This window comes from Mesocricetus auratus, unplaced genomic scaffold (genome assembly GCF_017639785.1).
Source record: "Mesocricetus auratus isolate SY011 unplaced genomic scaffold, BCM_Maur_2.0 Super-Scaffold_100676, whole genome shotgun sequence".
In the NCBI taxonomy this organism is placed as follows: Eukaryota; Metazoa; Chordata; class Mammalia; order Rodentia; family Cricetidae; genus Mesocricetus; species Mesocricetus auratus.
The window spans coordinates 134,136,586-134,156,104 of NW_024429266.1; the positions used below are offsets into that span (position 1 = coordinate 134,136,586).

At 47.6% G+C, this 19,519-nt stretch overlaps 1 protein-coding gene across 2 annotated transcripts in view; it reads right to left on the reverse strand.

The window, feature by feature from the left end:
• Positions 1–7,103: 7,103 nt before the first annotated feature.
• The window catches only part of Tcf7l1 (transcription factor 7 like 1), a 156,888-nt gene continuing 144,472 nt past the window's right edge, over positions 7,104–19,519 (reverse strand). For both annotated transcript variants that reach the window (XM_040738211.1, XM_040738212.1), the window contains 8 exons: positions 15,226–15,358; positions 14,152–14,254; positions 13,847–13,930; positions 12,995–13,138; positions 12,121–12,280; positions 11,917–12,024; positions 10,762–10,837; positions 7,104–8,519 (listed from right to left, as the gene is read on the reverse strand). In XM_040738211.1, coding sequence (XP_040594145.1) covers positions 8,086–8,519; positions 10,762–10,837; positions 11,917–12,024; positions 12,121–12,280; positions 12,995–13,138; positions 13,847–13,930; positions 14,152–14,254; positions 15,226–15,358 — 1,242 coding nt within the window. In that variant the 3' untranslated portion in view covers positions 7,104–8,085. The remainder of the gene's footprint in view (positions 8,520–10,761; positions 10,838–11,916; positions 12,025–12,120; positions 12,281–12,994; positions 13,139–13,846; positions 13,931–14,151; positions 14,255–15,225; positions 15,359–19,519) is intronic.

The following is a 19,519-nucleotide window of genomic DNA, read 5'->3' on the forward strand; positions in this document are numbered from 1 at the left end:
TTGACTTGGGTAGTAGGGGAAAGTGATCTGGGTGCTAATCATTTAGGAGACTCTTGCAACAGTCCCAAGTTGTGCACAGGCCCAGAGAGCATGATGGGAAGTGGTCAGACTGGAGATGAAATTGGGAAGCAGTGCCTACTTGCTTCCAACGTAGACTGGAAAGGAAGCAGAGGAAAGATGGGGAGGGAGAAAGGAAGATGCTTTGTCCCTGAGGTAGGAATCACTGCTGGAGAACCAGGAGAGATGGAACAGGCACAGGAAATAAAGTTGCTTCTGGTCAATTACCACTACTTTGGCTTATCTTCACTTTAGACTATTGTGATAGCCAAGAGCAGAGGCATTGGCATGATGACTGGAAATGTGAGTATGGACTTCAAAGCAAATATAAGAACCATTGTCCTCAGTATTGGTTTTTGTTTGTTTGTTTTTTGAGACACAATTTCTCTGTGTTGTCCTGTCTGTCCTGGAACTCACTCTGTAGACCAGGCTGGCCTGGAACTCAGAGATCTTCCTGCCTTTGCCTCCTGAGTGCTGGGATTAAAGGCATGTGCTACCACTGCTTGGCCTCAGTGTTGTTTAAAATATGCTTGCTAACTGTTTCATTAAAAACGAATTTGCACATTTATGGTAACTGTGACTGTTTTCTTACTATTGTACACCTGGATTTTTCTCATCTATCCACCACTAGTAGCTGTTTATTGTCCATGGTTAGGTTGCAAGCCTTCTAAGATAAGACAGAGACACAGAAAGACTGAGCAATTTGCCGAAGGCTAGGTTACAATTATCAAACTCTGATAACAGGGAGCTCTCCTTGCCCATTCTTCTTCCCTTTTCTCCCTCTCATGCTTCCCTTTCATCTCTTTATGTGGCCCACACTTCTCTCCGGGCCCAAGGGATCCTCCACCTAGTTTCCTGAGTAGCAGTGACTACAGTGAGCAGCCAGCACTGAGTATTAGCCTGACTTTCTCTTTTACATTTTGTTAGCATACAAAGGATTAAGTTACATTATGACATTTTATTAGCCTGGCTTTCTCTTTTACATTTTGTTAGCATACAAAGAATTAAGCTACATAATGGCATTTTTCAAACAGAATTTATTTTAGTTGTCGTCCCATCCTCCCCCCACCCCCGCCAGTTCCCCCAGCCCTGAGAATTCTTAATGTGTCAAATTGATAGTAGAAAAAGAGTTCTTGACTTCCTGCATATGTATATGTGCATGCTTTCATGTGGTGGTAGCTCACGCCTTTAATCCCAGCACTCAGGAGGCAGAGGCAGGTGAATCTGAGTTTGAGGCCAGCCTGGTCTACAGTGAGTTCCAGAACAGTCAGGACTGTTACACAGAGAAACCCTATCTCAAAAATAATAATAAATAAATAAGATAAAAATATTTGAGAGATAAATTGTGTATAGTGTTTAACAGTTCATAGACTATAATTAAAGTTCTAAAGTTATTGTTATAAATAATATATTCAGCATAGAAAAGTTGGAAAATGAAGATAAGTCTAAATAAGAAAATACGTTGTTTTGCTTTTTGTTGTTGAGATAGAGTTTCTCTGTGTAATAGCCCTGGCTGCCTTGGAACTCACTCTGTAGTCCAGGCTGGCCTCAAACTTACAAAGCTTATCAGCCTTCCTCTGGCTCCCAAGTGCCGGGATAAATGGCAGAAAATATTTTTTAACCTAAATTTATTGTTATGAATATTTTTCTAGTCATATATGTGCACATGATAGTTAACTGAAAATACATCAAGTTATAAACCATGCATACAAATCCCACCACACAGGTCTCCATGTGGCTATTAGTGCAACAGTGAGTTATGTCATTTGTCATCTGGGACATCAACATCTCCTTGATTTCCACTAGTTTTTTTCTCTCTACATCCTTAGAAGTCTATGATTTGTCACAGAATGTAGCTGCTTCAAGAGGGAAAGTGAAATGAACAGTATCAAATGGCACAGGGTTGAAATAAGATTTCAGATTAGATGCTGCGCTGGCTGGTTTTCCGTCTACTGGACATAAGCTGGGGTTATCTGGAAGGAGGGAACCTCGATTGAGAAAAATGCCTCCATAAGATCTAGGGCATTATTTTAGTTAGTGATCAATGGAGGAGGGCCCACCCCATTGTGGGTGGGGCCATCCTTGGACTGGTAATTGTAGATTCTACAACAGAGCTGGCTGAACAGACAGGGAACAAGCCAGTAAGCAGCACCGCTCCATAGCCTCTGCATCAGCTCCTGTCTCCAATTTCCTGCTCTGTTTGAGTTCCTGTCTTGGCTTCCTTCAATGATGGACTACAATGTGGAAGCATAAGCCAAATAAACCCTTTCCTTCCTAATTTCTTTTTTGGCCATGGTGTTTCATTGCAGCAATAGAAACCCTAACTAAGACAAAAGCTTCAGCCAAGTGTTGAGAATTTGGCTGCAGGAAAGACCAGTTCTGACTGTGGGCAGTACAATCCCATGGGTTGGAGTCCTGGGTTGAACAAAATCGAGAAAGTGAACTAAGCATAGGCACGCATCCGCTCCCCGCCTGCACACACAGGCGCGCCCCCGCTCCCCGCCTGCACACACAGGCGCGCGCCCGCTCCCCGCCTGCACACACAGGCGCGCGCCCGCTCCCCGCCTGCACACACAGGCGCGCGCCCGCTCCCCGCCTGCACACACAGGCGCGCGCCCGCTCCCCGCCTGCACACACAGGCACGCGCCCGCTCCCCGCCTGCACACACAGGCGCGCATCCGCTCCCTGCCTGCACACATGTAAACAGTGACTTCACACTCCTGCTACATGCCTTCCCACCATGACAGCCTTCTCAGACTGTGAGCCAAAATGCATCTTTCTTTCTACATGGCCTTCGGTAAGGCATTTTGTCACAGCAATGGAAAAAGTAGCTAATATGGTTTCCAAATTGACGCACCAACACAGGCGTTGGTAAAATCTAACTTGGCTTCTTTGCATAATCTATCAGTTGATCCTAAAATTCATATGGAAATGCAAGAGACTCAGAAGGACCAAGCAGTGCTGTAAAAACAAAACGACTGCCAGAGGACTGACACCTACTAATTTGGTTGATCTGAAAGACGCATTTTATATTTATTACACGTATCTCTATGGGTGTGCATGCCTTAGGTACCCATAGTGGCCACAAGAGGGCCGCTGGAACTGGAGTTATAGGAAGTTGTGAGCTGCCAGATGAGGGTGCTGGCAATAAACCTTTGGTCCTTTGAAAAACTGGCAAGTCCTCTCAACCCATAAGCTGTCTCTCCAGCCTCAACGTTAAAGCCACTGTGATACTTCAGTAGATTAAAGCTACTGTAATACTTCAGTAGATTAAAATTACTGTAATACTTCGGTAGGTATGGTGCTGGTATAAGGACATGGGGGATGAACAGGCCAGAACTGTGAGTTTAGAAACAAGCTTGCTCATTTCTGACGAAGGTACCACAATAGCTCACTGTGTGGAATGGGGGTAGACTTGGAATAACACCAGGGCAGCTAGCCCACAACTACACAAAAAGATGCTATGTATCATTAGCGTTCAAGAAATACCCTTCAAAACCAATGAAATACTATTTCAGAAAAACTAGAAAATAAATATTGATGAGACAAAGGAGGGTCAGGGCTCTCAAGTAGGCATGTAACACAGTACAGCTACTAGGAGAAAGTCTGTGGCTTCATTAAGAAATTAAAATAGTTACTTATGTGACATAGTCACACCCCTAGTTATGTATCCCCAAAGAATTAAAAAAAAGAAAAATTCAACATTTACTTGTATGTGAATTTTCTTTTGTTTGCTCTTGTGACCGGGTTTCTCTGTGTAGCCCTCCCTGCCTTCAGAGTGCTGGGATTAAAGGTGTGAGCCACCACTGCCTAGTGTATTTGTATGTGAATGTTCATAGCAGCATTATTTATGAAAGTCAGATGGTTCTGGGAATCGAACCCAGGTCCTCTGCAATATGGTTGCAATAAATATTTGTCATCAAACGAACAAATAAGCACAAGGGGGGCAGGGAGGGAGGGTAGCTCAGTGATAGAATGGAAGCTTGCTTCACAAAAAGCCCAGGGTTCAAGTCCCACAATCCTGTAGTAAATGATTACAATTCTGTTACTGCAGCAACTATTTTTTAATTAAAAAACAAAACAACAACAACCAGGGTCTCACTATGCAGCCTTAGCTAGCCTGGAACTTGCTATGTAGACACTGTTCTAGAACTCACAGAGATCCATCTGCCTCTGCCTCCAGGATGCTGAGATTAAAGACCTACACCAACATATCTTGTGATATTTTGTTTTTTGAGAGTGTCTCAAGTATCCCAGGTTGGCCTCCAACTCCACATTTATCTGAAAATGACCTTGAACTTCTGATCCTCCTGCCTGTACCTCCCTGGGTAATGGGGCACCATGCTCAGTTTACACTGGGCTAGGGGTTGAGCCCAGGGCTCTATGCATGCTGGACAGGCGCTTTACTGACCAAGCGACATGCCTAGCTATTCATTACTCCTTTGAATCAGGATTTAGTCACTGTTTACGCAAGTCCCAGTTCTCCACCTTGTCCTAGTTCCTCAATGTGACCTATCTTAGAGTTGCCAAATACGATCATCTCTTGGTAACCACTTCCTTATGAGGCAAAAAGCAAACAAATTGAAGTTCAGTCAATAGAGCATCAGAACCTGACTGGCCTTAGTCATTGCCCCGAGTATGAAAGCAATTAAGGAACACATACCCCCCACACACACTTTTGCTCTTTTTCATAGCACACCTTTAGTTCCAGCACTGGTGAGGCAGAGGCAGGTAGATCTCTGTGAGTTCAAGGCCAGCCTGGTCTACAAAGCTACACAGAGAAACCCTTTCTCAAAACAAAACTCAAATAAATAAAAAGATGCATTTCTGTTTATGTGTCCATGTGTATGACTGTGCACCTGTGTCTGTGTGTACCAGAAAAGGGTGTCTGTCCAGCATTCTCCAGTCATTCTCTGCTGAATTTTTTGAAGCAATATCTCTCCCTACACGTGGAGCTTGAGTTTTCTAAGCTGGGCTGAAAGGTGTGTGAGTGTCAGTTGTCCTGTTAACGTGGGTGCTGGGATCCAATTCTGGCCCCCATGATTGTACAGTAAGTGCTCTTAAGTATTGAGCCATCTTTGTAACCCAGCTGGAGAAACAGATAGTGATCATGATCACAGTGTTGTGAATGTACAATGCTACCTAAAAATGGCTAAAATGGCTTAAAAAAAGAAAGAAAAAAGCAGGAGCGAATGTCACCTAAGATGGCCTCAAACTCAATATGTAGCCAATGACAAACTTCTGATCTCTTCTTGCCTCTACCTTCCAAGTGCTGGGATAACAGCACCACCACACATCTGGTTTTCTGGAGTGCTGGGGACTGAAGCTTGCGTGCTGTGCATGCTAGCCAAGCACTATAGCAATCTGGCTATATGCCCAGCTCTAAAATATAAAAACGTTACTCACATCAAATGAATTTACTACTGTTAAAAAATATCGAAATACTGATACAAGGTACAACATGGATAAACTTGAAGACATGACACAGAAGACCTCATGTCAAACTATTCTGAATAAATACCGGGATAGACAAATTTATAGAGACAAAATAGGTTGCTAGCTGGCTAGTGTTGGAGTGGAGGGGCTGGGGAGTGGCCTTCCAGGAACACAGGTTCTCTTGGGAAGAACTCAAATTCTCTATACTTGGCGGTAACAATGGATACACAGATACACAGTTCATCGTACTAAAATCCAGTGAGATTGCCTTCTTTAAAAAAAAACCAAGATGGCTCCATGGGTAAAGGCACTTGCCACACAAGCCTGAAGGCCTGGGTTTCATCCCTGGATGGTGGAATTAGCCCCAGGAAGTCCTCTGACCACCCTAAGAGATAGTGCTTCCCTACCATAAACCTGCTAATAAATAGCATGTCATTTAAATTTATTTGTGCCTCCCCCCAGACAGGGTTTCTCTATGTAGCCCTGGCTGTCCTGGAACTAGCTTTGTTGACCAGGCTGGCCTTAGAGATCCACTTATCTCTGCCTCCCAAGTGCTCCTAGCATGTCATTTTTAGTTGGCAGTTTTGGTATCAAACTCAAAGCCTCTTACAGAGGTCACTGAGGTGTACCCCCTAGCCCCATCCATTATTTTGAATGGGCAAAATGTCTAAATTAGTAAATTATATCTCAAGAAAGTCATTATGAATAACACTAGTCACAGGGCTGGACACCATAGAAAGCTCAAAGGCTATCTGGTGCTCGTTGGCAACTCTAACAAAAGGGGGCCAGAAGCATAAGCAGAAAACTTCTAGATTGGAAGTGTCTTAAGCCGGATGTTGGTGGCCCACACCTTTAATCCCAGCCCTTGGGAGGCAGAGGCAGGTGAATCTCTGAGTTCCAGGCCAGCCTAGTCTACAGAGAGAGTTCCAGGCCAGCCTCCAAAACAATACAGAGAAACCCTGTCTCGAAAAATCAAAAAAAAAAAAGATGTATTTATTATGTATACAGTTTTCTGCCTGCATGTATAACTGCACGCCAGAAGAGGGAACCAGATCTCATTATAAATGGTTGTGAGCCATCATGTGGTTGCTGGGAATTGAACTCAGGACCTCTGGAAGAGAAGCCAGTACCCTTAACCGTGGAGCCATCTCTCCAGCCCCTAGAAGTCTCTTTAAATCAATTATAAATTATAAGATTCACACTCAATGGTCAACACTGACTAGGCTATAGGTACCTTCAAGACTGAAGTTAGAACTGGAGAGATGATTCAGTGGTTAAGGTCATTTGTTCTTGCAAAGGACCTGGGTTTGGTTCCCAGCACCTACATAGTGGTTTATATTCCTCCAAAACTTCAGTTCCAAGGGATTCAAAGCCCTCTTCTGACCTGAGGGCACCAGGCACACACATGACACACATATATACATGCAAGCAAATGTTCATCCACACAAAGTAAAATGATTGGGGAGAAAGAGGATTAGAAGTTGCTTGGGTTTTTCCAAGCTTACCTGGTATGACTCTATAAGTGGCCTGCAAAAATTTAACCCAGGGCTTGGCAGGAAGGAAGGCAGTGACTTGATTCAACAAAAGGTCTAAAGAAACAGCCAGAAACAGTCTTGCAACTGTAATTTTATTTTCTTTTGTGAAAATAGACTGGGAGTTTAAATTGCTCCAAAAAAACCATGAAAACGAAATGAAATACACACAGAAGCTTGTGAGGTGATGGGGGGAGGGGCAGAGGGTCTTAACAACTTCCGCAGATTGTACTAGCACGTACGACTGAGGTGACAGGAGCCAGACATCAAGGACTGGGTCCTGCCTGCCACTCTGAGACTGCGAGGCGGGAAAATTCAACTGGGCACCAAGACGAACATAGACTTCTTGGAGGCACCTTGAGTCCCTTTAAATGCAGGGGTGGGGGGGGCGTTTCAGAGGAAGGACCTCTTTCCCCACCACAAGCTGGAGGCTGGCCCATTGGGGCCCAAAGAGAGAGGGGAGGGATGCTGGTGGGAACGACCAGGCCAAGATGTCATCACACACGGTTATGGCCTTACGCTGGGCAGAGGTCAAAGGGGGCATGGATGGTGTTGAACACATTAACAAAAACTTGAGCAAGGGAACAGGAGTGGCCCGGAAGAAGGAGAGCCAGGCTAGAACTCCGGGCCAGGCAAGGCTGCAGACGCAGCAGGGAGCCAGGGCAGGTGGGGGCTGGTGAGGACAAGGAGGGCAGAAAGTCAGGAAGAGAAGAGGTAGAGAGGCGGCTTCTGCCCAGGTAAACCCACCACAGCGCACGGGGAGAGCGCAACACACTGCTTTTCAGTGCTTTCTTGTGAAGATGGGCGGGGCGGGGAGGGGCGAGGAAGGTTTTGTTGGTTTTTTTTCTTTTCTTTTTTTTTTCTCTTTTTTAAAAAAAAGCCTGAAGATCAGCTACTGGTTACATCTACACTTGTAAAGCACTGCGGTTACCAGTCACTTTACAGAACAGTCCAGAGTGGTCAAATATTGACCAATAATGTTTCCTTTCCACCCCCCTCCTCTCGTCTGAACCATTACTACTTGGAGTCCCGAGACAGCCTTCATAGAACAGGGGGCAGCTTAGTGGGCAGACTTGGTGACCAAGGAGAGAGGCTGGGCTTGCAGCACGGGAAGGGCCTGATGGGCATGGAGAGGGGCTGGGAAGGAAGCGGGAGAGGCCAGCAGGGCAGTGGGCACGGAGCCCAGGGGCAGAGGCCTGGATAGGAGTGGGGGCTGGCTGCCCATCTGGCTGGAGTTGCTGGCTGCGGCCTTAGCTGACAGGAAGGCAGCTGAATGGAGAGCCAGCTGGGCTCGGGTCTCCGGTTTGGTGGTGAGGGACAGGGGCTGGGCTTGCTCGGAGTGGGTGGCTGCAGGGGCAGCTGGAGAGGCCAAGGCTGCGGAGGGAGTTGCTGGGGAGTCCAGCGTGCTGCCATGGGAAGAGGCAGGGCTATCACAGGGCTTCTCCGGGGGCAGGTACTGAATACATGGCTTCTTGCTCTTAGAGGCCAGAGCACCTAAAGGTAAAAACACAAGGAGAAATGATCAGCGGAAAGCGGGGGGGGGGGGGGGTGGGGGGGGGGGGGGGGGGGTGTGCGCACGCGCGCAGAGGTACTGCAGAGGCTAGACACAGGTATAGTTAGCCTTGTGGATCTGTGGCTCCCACTCTGTGGATTCAACTCAGAGCTGACGAAAAATATCCAGGGGAAAAAAAAAAACCTTTGCCCCCATTAAACATGCATTTTATTTCCCTTGCTGTTTTTTCACTGTGCAAATAAAACCTAACAGCTATTTCCACAGCAGGCATCTAGAGGTATAGGGTAGATGGAAGATATGCATAAGCCATATATAAATACAAGGCCACCTCACTCAAGGGACTTGAACACCCGTGGATCGGCTGAGAAGTGGAGTATTCCATTGTTTTACACCTTTTTAAAAAATATTTTATGTGTATGTGTTTTTTTGCCTGCATGTATGTGTAACAAGTACGTGCCTGATTCCTAGAGGCCAGAAGAGGGCATTAGATCCAAGGTAACTGGAGTTATAAATGGGTACAAGTGCTCTTCACTGCTGAGCCAACTGTCCAGACCCTCTACCTTATTTTTGAGACAGTCTCTCTCACTGGACATAAAGCCTGTTATTTTTAGTAGACTAGATGACCAGGTTGCCCTGGTGACTTTTACATGGGTACTGGGTGTCTGAGCGAAGGTCCTCATGCTAGCACGACTCTATCCACCAAGTTGCCCTTGGTTAATTTGTTTGTTTGAGACAGGCTCTCATGGACTGTCCCTCATGGTGGCATTCATGATGGCTATCACATCTCTACCTCTGGGACGTTAGGATGGGCACCCGGCACCATCCCTGTTCTATGTGGTGCAGGCATCAGGCTCGGGGCTTCCCACATGCTTAGACAAGCATTCCATCTCCTGAGCTGCAGCCCCAGGCTTTTCAAAGAGTCCCAGATTAGGAAACTATACTTAAGAATACCCGGAGAAGGCACAATCCAAGACCAGATGCCAAACTGACCAAGATTCACTCAGAATCTGGCCAGAGAGAAACAGTTCAAAGTCTTCTGCCTCATCACCCCCTTCCTTAAACCCCTTAACTGTTGAGAGGAATCTCTACGCAGTTTGCTTTAAAATCCTCGGCTGATGACACACTGTTGAGCACCGTGGCATGTGACAGATGTTTCATCATCTCTATATTTCACTACTGTGCATTGCTACATAGGAACATATAGACCACGTGGCAGACAGTTCAGTGTACCACAATGGCACAAGCAGTTGCACATGTGTTACATATCAGCTTTATACTGAGGTAAGCCCATGACCTAAAAACCTGTCACGCTGAGCAATGCTCTGTGCTAGCTGTCACCTACTACAGCTTCCTGTGTGGTGTGGTTCCTGAACAAAGGCAAACACTGTTCTTCCGGTGTGCAGCCAAGGAAAACCTAATTTCAGCGAACTCATGGCTAAGCGCTGTGACGGTCAATCTTCCCCATCTCCATGGAAACACGCCTCTGTGTCCATAAACACAGGTGGAGCTTGGACTAAATAAAAACGGGAAAGCAAGCTGGGAATCCACATTTACCTCCCTGCCTCCTGACCACGAACACAGTGCCATCAGCTGTCATGGATACCACCATGAGGGACGGTATCCTTAAGCTCTTAGACAAAACAAATCCTTCCTTAAGTTGTTTTTGTCAGGTATCAGGTATTTTATCAAGGCAACGAGAAAAGTACCTAATCCAGGTGCTGTGTTTATCTCTAGCATGCCACCCTTGGAAGGGAATCTCAGAGATCAATTCCAGCTAACTCTTCTTTTTACTATATGCAGGACATAAGCCTTAAGGGACAACTCAGCGGGACTGAGACATGCCTGGGCTTTGAAAAGACTGTTTCTTTCACTTTAAGACAGTTATTATCGAGGCTGGGGGGTGGTGACGCACGCCTTTAATCCCAGCGCCCAGGAGGCAGAGGCAGGTGGATCTCTGTGAGTTTGAGGTCAATCTGGACTACAGAGTGAGTTCCAGGACAGTCTCTAAAGCCACACCGAAAAACTCTATCTTGAAAAAAAAAATAAGTAAGCGAATAAACAAATATGTAAATAAGATAATTATTATCTTTTTTGATACTTATTATCTTAAGGAGAGTAACTGGGTCCCAAAACCTCCGAAGTTTTATATGAGGGGGCTGGGATCAGACCCAGAACTCCAGAACTGACAAGCAGTTCTCCTGGAGGCCCCAGCCCAGGACTCACCCTCTGCCTCTTGAATCTGCTGCTGTGACTGTGTCTGTGACAGCTGCTTTTCCCTCTTCCTCTTCTTTTTCTTACCCTGAAAAATATGGCGGCAGGACGAGGTGAATAGGGACAGACTAATCCCAGCTTGGCAAGACGACCCCAGATCACCCCAGAAGCACAGTTCCAAGCCTCCTTCTCTTGATTGCTTCTGGTGAGGATGCTGGAGAGTGACTCCGCCCTTCTTTCTCAAAAAGTCCCTCTGGTTGGGGCAGCCTCTTGGTCTTAACAGCCTTCTAGCTATTCTGTTTCTCTCAAGCTTTACCCCCTAGAAGAAGCCTCCTCCCCCAGACAGAGAGAGAGAGAGAGAGAGAGAGAGAGAGAGAGAGAGAGAGAGAGAGAGAGAGTGAGTGTGTGTGTGTGATCTAAGGACTGGATTACATTCCTCAAGCACTGTCAACCTGTTTTGGAGATGTGATCTCTTCAGTGGCCTGGATCTTGCCATGCAGGATAGGCTGGCTAGTGAACCCCAAGGATTTGCCTCCCCTTCTCCAGTGCTGAGAGTCTAAGCACACAGCACCACCCCTGGCTTTGTACAAAAGTGTGTCAAAAATTAATACTTGTTTTCTTGCGAAGCAAATTTTTTTTAACATTTTTTAAGATTTTTTTAAAAATTTATTTAGTCTGTATGCCCGTAGGCCAGAAGAGGATGCCAGGTCCTCCGGAAGAACAGCCAATGCTCTTAACCTCTGAGCCATCTCTCCAGCCCTCAAAGCAAATATGTGCTATCACCCTGGCCTGGTTGTTGATCTTTTCTGAGGTGTGCCAGGTCCCTCTGAAAATTTAATGCAGCTATGAACCCTCTTACACGGAAAAAAAAAGGGAAATCATATTTTAAAAATCTGTCAAGTTTCAAAGAATTTCCAGACACAGCCCCTAAGAATCCAAACTTGGATTCCTTGTTTCTAGAGAACATGGCTTCTCCTCTAAAAGCAAGCTGAAATTGTTTGCTCTCTCTCCTCTTCATCCTAAGAAATGCCCAGCTCCTGGGAAGATGGGAATGGGTGGGGTCTGAGTGTTCCCGCACAAAAACAAACACATAGTTGTGTGAGTGTGTGTGTGTGTGTGTGTGTGTGTGTGTCCGTGTCTGAGTCCCCGCACAGCATGAACACTCACGTAGTTGTCCCGGGCTGACCAGGTTGGGTAGAGCTGTGCGTGAAGCTGCCGCTCTTTCCGGGCAAGCTCATAGTATTTGGCCTGTTCTTCTCTAGACAAGTTGTGCCACTGAGGGAGAGAGGGTCAAGACAAACAGACCGATCAGGGCAGGGGACACGGAGGCCCGATGCCAGGACGAGTCACAGGATGGCAGGCAGGCCTTACCTTTCTTCCCAGGATTTGGTTAATGGCGGCACTTTCCTTCAGGGTGCACTCGGCCACCACCTTGGCCCTCATCTCCTTCATATACAACATGAAGGCATTCAGAGGCTTTTTCACATGAGGCTTCTTCTCCTCCTCCTTTTTCACGGTAACGGGGGATTTTCTGTGGAGGCATGTGGCTACAGGTTAGGTATCACCACCATCCGGCTGCCCCAATCCCTGCCTCCTCTAGGTGGACATGACTTTAAGGGTTTGGGGGGGAGAGAGGAAGAGAGGGAGGGAGGAAGGGAAGGAGGGAGGGAGGGAGGAAGGAAAGAAGAAAGGGAGGGAGAAAGATGAAGGAAAGGAGAGAGAGGGAGAGAGGGAGAGGGGAGGGAGGGAAAGAAAGGGGAAGGGGAGGAGAGAAAGAGAGAGGGGAGGAGAAAGAGAGGGAGAGAGGGAGGGAGGAAGAGGAGGAGAGAGAAGAGGAGGCAGGGTATGGTTCTCTGGGTTCCTCAGCCATGGGGCCAGTGGTATGGGCGTCCCTGTCTCTCCAGCAGAGAGGATAACGTCTGAGTCTTTGCTCTGGCATTAGCTGTCACGAGTCTTGAGAGTATGAATTACTTTCTCCTTTCCTGGCCTCACATTTTATTGGGATAACAGGGCAGGGAGGGAAGCTAAACACTTCCTTAGTTCCGCACAGCCACCAGAACCTGATTATGAGAACAGACGCAGCAAGTCTTAAAGGAAGGGACGCAGAGAATCAAAGAGAACAGCCTCCCGGAGAGAAGATAGGGTTAAAGCTGACACCAGGAGAGAAAACAAAATGGCATGGGCTGTGCAGAGAGGACCGGCCAGTCGCTCACGGCCCCCTCCATCCAGACGCTCCCTTACTTACGCACTCACTGCAGGGCTCAGGCTGGGGGGTGCTGGTTCCTGCTTCACAATGGGGGAGACGATGGCAGGGTGGGGGATTCCTGAGGTGGGCAGGCCAGGATGGGCAGGGGCCACCATGTGTGGGGAGAACCGACTTGAGACCAGGCTGCACAACAAGTGGAAACAAATGAGAACAGAGAGGCAAGGGCTGCGTGCCACCCAGATGGTTGTCATCTGCAGAATCAGCTATCGGTTTGGGGACCGCCTAATGATGCTATCTATTCCCTCCCTTACCACATACAAGGTACCCAAGCCTGGCGCTGGATGCAGGGGAAATGAAAAGCACAGGAGGTGTGGAGTCAGAAAGCAGGGGATATCGGGAAAGGCAGAACTACAGGTCATAGGTTATCTCTCCCATTGTCAGGAAGAGGCACCCCTGGTAAGAAATTTCTGTACATTACCTGATGTTATCACAGAAGATACACATTTTCATCTAGTCTCTGACTTCAGTGTGACATGTTCAAAATGACTCTGTTCCACAGAGCCTCGTATGTGGTATGTGGGGATGTGGAAGGTGGCTAACAGGCTAGGGCTCTGAGGTTTTAGCTGCGTGTGTGTGTGTGTGTGTGTGTGTGTGTGTGTGTGTGTGTGTGTGTGTGTGTGTGTGAGTTCCGGGGTCCCTATTCCACGGGGTTGTGGTGTAAGGAGTATTGGGCAAGAGTAGCTCCTCATCAAAGAGAAGTGAGGATTTGGGAACCCCACATCTGCTCACTAACCTACAGGGGACAGGCTGGTTCATGGCCTGAAGTGGCACAATCACTAACAGGCAAATATCCCAACGCTTCATGTCGACAGACCCAGCCCTAGGACTAACCTGGACATTGAGGCGTTCATGGCAAGGGCAGGGTAAGGATGCCGGAAACCACCAGGAGGGAGCGAGTACATGGGCTGTCCTTGCCTGTGAGGGTGAGGAAGGAGAATCATGGTCTAGCCAGACATTAGGGATGTTTAGGGGACTGAGGGGGCTGTCGAGAAATGATGAGAAATAGGGGCAGGAAGTCAGAGGAGCTGGGAGGAAACTGTTCAAGGTGGGGGTGAGGATGTCTAAGTCCTGGGGTCCAGAAAGCAGAGGTCAGCAGAGGAAGGAATGAGGGTAAGAAAAGCTGGGGGTTTTCTTACTGTGGGACAAGCCAGCCGAGGGGATGGGGGATTTGTCCGACAGCTCCTGGAGACAGTGGGTAATACGGTGACAGCTCGGATGGATGAGGGGGCCGGGGGATTCCTGCTTCCAAAGAGAGATGTGTCAAATACTTCCCTCACCCTACCTTCATAACTCACATAACGTCTAATAGGAGCCTCCTTTCCCTGTTGTCCATACCCTGGAAAGGCCCTGTCTCTCATCATTTCTGCCCTTTCCATCTTCAAGCAACTCTGGCCTGCCACCCAAGGGCATCCAAAGGGAGGGAGGACCTGTATACCTTCTCTAACCACCCAGAGGTTATCTCCGTGGTTGTAACTTTATTTTGTTTTCTGGACAGGCATCCATACAAGGTCCAGGACACACCCAACAGAGAGCAAAAAAATACCAAGTCATCCTTTAAGTAATGTTCGAGAAAACCTGCTTCATTCCCAGCACAATAAACTTACTCCGCCAATAAACCCTGCCGCTAAACTCTGGATTTTCACCTGCCTTTATCCCTCCCACCACAACAACTGTTATTTCTCCAAACAAGGGTTCTGAAGATTCACTCCTAGAACCACAGTGACTCAGTAGGAATGATATAAAGACCTTGGCTTCCAGGGATAGATAGGTATGGTGGGCAGTTAATTTTCACCAACAACACATAAAGGCAGTCCCGCCCCCTGTGTTATAGCTATTTTAAAGTCTGTCCAGAAGGCCCTTTTTTGAAATGTACGGTGTAAACATTCTGGTTTATGGAGGCACAGCCTCAGATGGACTGGATAGCATTCTGAATTTACAATGGTACCAGGCTCTATACTTAACTCGTTTCATTCCTTTTACTCCTCACACTGGCCTTTCAGTGTAGAGTTTGGGAGGCACAGGTTACAAACAAACAAACAAACAACAAACCCATGCCAGACCAAACAACAAAACACTCCTCAAGCGAACTGGCAAGGTGGTCAACCCTTTGGGATCTGCAACAGGATCTGAACACAGGTCTTATCCATACAAGGCCTCTTCTGTACCCCGTCCCACGGGAGCACAGTCGGTAGGTATCAAGGACCACTCACCTGTCTTTGGATCGATCTCCGGGGAGAGATGTGTGGGAGGGGAAGCAGGGGAGAAGTGGTCGTTGCTGTAGGTGATGAGGGGTGTCAACGGGTGCATGTGATGCGGGTGCTGAACAACAGGAACTTTGTTGGACTGCAAGAGAGAGAAGATGGACTAGGTACAGGCGAGGGGGCGGTGCGCACAACCTGCGCTCATTCACTGGTGGGATGCGCGCAGCCTCTTTTCTCTGCCACACCCTCTCCAGCCCTCATAACAGGCCTAGAGAGAAGGAAACGAGACAAGAGGATGACAGCAAATCCCTCTCCAACCCCGAACAGCATCCTTCACAGGTGCCGTGAGGCGCCTGCGGGCTGCATAGTTCTAATGGGCCATGTGATCCTTGTGGGTGGGAGAGGGCGTGGCTCACTTTCTCGACCACTTCCACTGCAACAGGAGCGCTCGGGTTCGTCACCACGTTCAGACTCATAGATAAGGGGCACTCTGAACTCGATGCTCCTTCCTGCAGCCCTTATTTTCACTGGTTCACACCACAGGCTCCAATCTGCTCAGTTCCTGGAGCTTCCTAGGCTCACAGGTCTTTCTGTGAGCAGGGCTAGGGGTGGAGGGAACAGGCTACACACTGAGCAGCTTCCCAGCCCTCTGTGCTTGTTGGCTGTGGTAGCATGAGCAATGTTGATACCCTCCTAATGTTTTCACTTTATTTACTAGCCATCACCAGCGGTTCTATATGTAGGAACATACAGCCCAACTAAAAGCACAAACAATAATTCTGACACCAGGTTGCTAAGAATATCCAAATGATGTACTTGGGTTTCTTGGGGATGGCTTGTCAAAGGATGATTTTTGGCAACCAAAGAAAAGTGAGAGAAGAATTATGGATAATGGTCAGAAGGTTCAATGGGTCAGGGTGTTTCCCTCCCTCCCTTCCTTCCTTCAAGACAGGGCTTCTCTGTAGCTTTTGAGGCTATCTTGGAACTCGCTAGTCTTGAATTCACAAAGATCTGTCTCTGCCTCCTGAGTGTGCCACCACCGCCCCGCAAAGTCAAAGTGTTTTCTGCCATGCCTGACAACTTGCATTCGATACCTAGAACCTATATGGTAGGCCCTCCGATCTCCATGAGAACACTGTGGAACAAGTATGCCCACACACATACGTACCAAGAATACAATGAAAAAAAAAAAGAATTACACAAAACAGTTGGGAAACACATAAACTACGATTTAAAAAAGTGACTGCTACACAATCATACCATTTAAGCCAGCCCCTGCCATCAACTTCCCTTATATCATTTATTTACTTTTGACACCATTTCATTATGTGGCCCAGGCTAGTCTCAAACTCATAGCCATCTGTTCCAGCCTTCATGCCTCAGTTTTAAATTTATATTTACTTGTATCTTTTTGTCATTTTATAGTAAGAAGTCTTGGGCCGGGGCATGTAGCTCAGTTGTCTAGCATGACTGAAGGCCTGGGTTTGATCCCCAGCACCGCATGAATGGGGTGGGGGCTGACACACACCTGTAACCCAGGCGCTTGCACTCGGGAAGCGGAAGTAGAAAGAGCAATAGCCAAAGGTCATTCTTTGCGCTCAGGCACTCTCTCCCTCTCCCTCCCTTCTTCCCTCTAGTAAAAAGTCTCAGTTGCCCATGTGCTGTCGAGTCAAAGAACACAAAGCAAAGAAAACTGAGTTCAATTTGCAAATCTAGGTATAAACCAACCTAAACGTCTTGTGGGTTGTTATTGTCTGCCACTAGGAGGCACTGTTGTCCAGAAAATGAACCTCGAGGGGTCAGACAGTGTTGAGGGCCTCCTCTAGGAGGCTACAGTTCCACTCTGCTCTTCTCTCTCCAGCTGCCCTCGGGAGCTTGATGATTACAGCATAGGCTGAGGTCATGGATCAGGAATGCACAAGCCCCACAGACAACCTCGGCACAAGACATGGGGGACACAGGTGCTTGCTCAGCAAGGAATGCACCCATCCAAAACAGCCAAATCCTTCCTGCGAGCTACACAGTCCAAGCACCTTCTCAGCCAGGTGTCTTGTCAACCCGTTTTCCCAGCCATTTTAAAGTTTTGTGTGTATGTGTACACATATGGGGGCCCAGGTTGACATCCAGGTGTCCTTTTTGATCATTCTCCTTCTGACTTTGAGTTCGGAGGATCCCAACTCTCTCTGGTCCCCACACTTCCAGAGCAGACACTTTATCTGCTGAGCCAACTCCCTAGCCCCCTTCTTTGCCTTTCTAGGGCATGGGTTTAACTGTAAGGGAGGCCGGCTTGTGACCTACACAACCCGCATCAGTCTTTCCCAAGTTTAAATCTCCTCAAACTCCCAGCTCTTAGGGAAGCTCCCCCCCAACACACACACCTCCGAGTAAAGGGAATCCCTAATGGCTCCCCCATGGAAAACCCTCCATCAGAGCCCCCGCCACACTGTGTCCCTCCCCCACCCCTTAACCCAATCAGAAATAAGATACTTGGATGTTTATGGCTCAGGAGAATAGACCCTTCCTTCCCTTTCGCCATCACTCATGAAGGAGTCATGAACTTGACAAAGGCTGCCCAGAAAGTCACCCAAAACTTCAGTAGGCAACTAACTGCATTCAAAATGTGACTACCAACCATCATGATCTGTTTGTCGACAGAGACCTTCGTGTGTGTGTGTGTGTGTGTGTGTGTGTGTGTGTGTGTGTGTGTGTGGTCGGGGGAGGGCTGTTTGTGAGAGACGACGCAGAAAAGCAGGGCTCTGGGAAGAAAGAAAACCAAGAATGTCTGCAGTGACATCAGCTTCTTTGAAACATCACAAAGTCCATGAGAGGGAGCGGGACAGGACGTGGCTGGGAGAGGCTCCAGCAGACCTTGTCCCTCCAGGTACCATCCGTCGTGATCGGAACATGTAGGGCAGGAAGAAGAGCTCCCAGGACTGAGGGACTCTGCCGCAGCACTCCTCCAGCCCCCCACTCTTCTATCTGTCCCAGATGATCAGCTAAGACAAGGTCACTCCATCTCTTCTGTCGTCCAGCCCAGGCAACAGAAAGTATCAGCGTTGCTGTGTCCCTTGACTTTTAACCCCGGGTTTGTTGCAGGAACAGCCCCAAGCTCTTTGTGTATTTCCTAAGTGTGTTCCCAAGACCTGCATGGCTACTTAGCTGGGCTCAGCTACACTGAGATGTGTTACAAGACGAAGAACCAGCAGGTAAGCGTGTTGCCACACACTTGTCTGCCAAACTTCACATTCCATGATAAGAATTCATTCCTTGTTTGTTGTTTTGTTTGAGACATGGTTTCTCTGTGTAGCCCTGACTGTCCTCACAGAGATCTGCCTGCCTCTGCCTCCCAAGCGCTGGGACTAATGGTGTGCACCACCACCGGCCAGGCCCTAATTTAAAATTATTCTAAACATTTTTGATTTGCAAGTGTATCCACACACTTTTGTTTTTGTTAATTCACTGCTTAAAGTTTTATGACAGAGAAGGTTTATGCAACCTTCTCTGCATGCATCCCATCAGATACCTACAAGGCTCTAAAGCAAATGTGAGATGTCTTCTTTGTAACTCTGCAGATGTGCACATCTCCTCCTCGCCCCTCCTCCCTCTCTCCCCGATACAAGGTTTGTCTGTGTACCCCTGGCTGTCCTGAAGCTCACTCTGTAGACCAGGCTGGTCTCAAACTCAGAGACCCACCTACCCTTGCTTCCCAAGTGCTGGGATCAAAGACGAGTGCTTTATTTCTCCTTAATAAATGAATTTTGCTTCTAGGTTTTTAAACTTTATTTTATGTGTATGAGTGTCTGCCTGTTTCTGGATTCCTTACCAATTTCTGGCCACCTGTTTCTAAATTGCTCCCAAGTCTATCTTAAAGTTAGCAAAATATTCCAGAAGAAGCCAGTGGGTGCAGAAAATAAGGGTGAAAGATTTATATACAACAAGGACCAAGGCAAAGAAGAACCTAAAATTTGGACCAGAGAGACTGGTGAGATGGCTCAGCTGGTTTGCGTCAGCAAGCTTGACAACATGGGTTCAGCCATAGTCACTCACAAGGTGGAGAACAAAATGATGCCTGACATTGTCCCCTGAGCCACACAAACACATCACAAGGCATGTGCTGCCCCTTGTCCCCCCATAAATAAATGACTGTAACAAAACAAAACAAACTAGGCCAGGACTGATGGCAAATGCCTTGATCTCAGCACTCCGGAGGCAGAAGTAGGTGGATCTCTGAGAGTCTGAGGCTAGCCTGGTCTATGCAATGAGGTCTCCATAGCCAGGGCTATGGAGAGAGACCCTGTCTCAA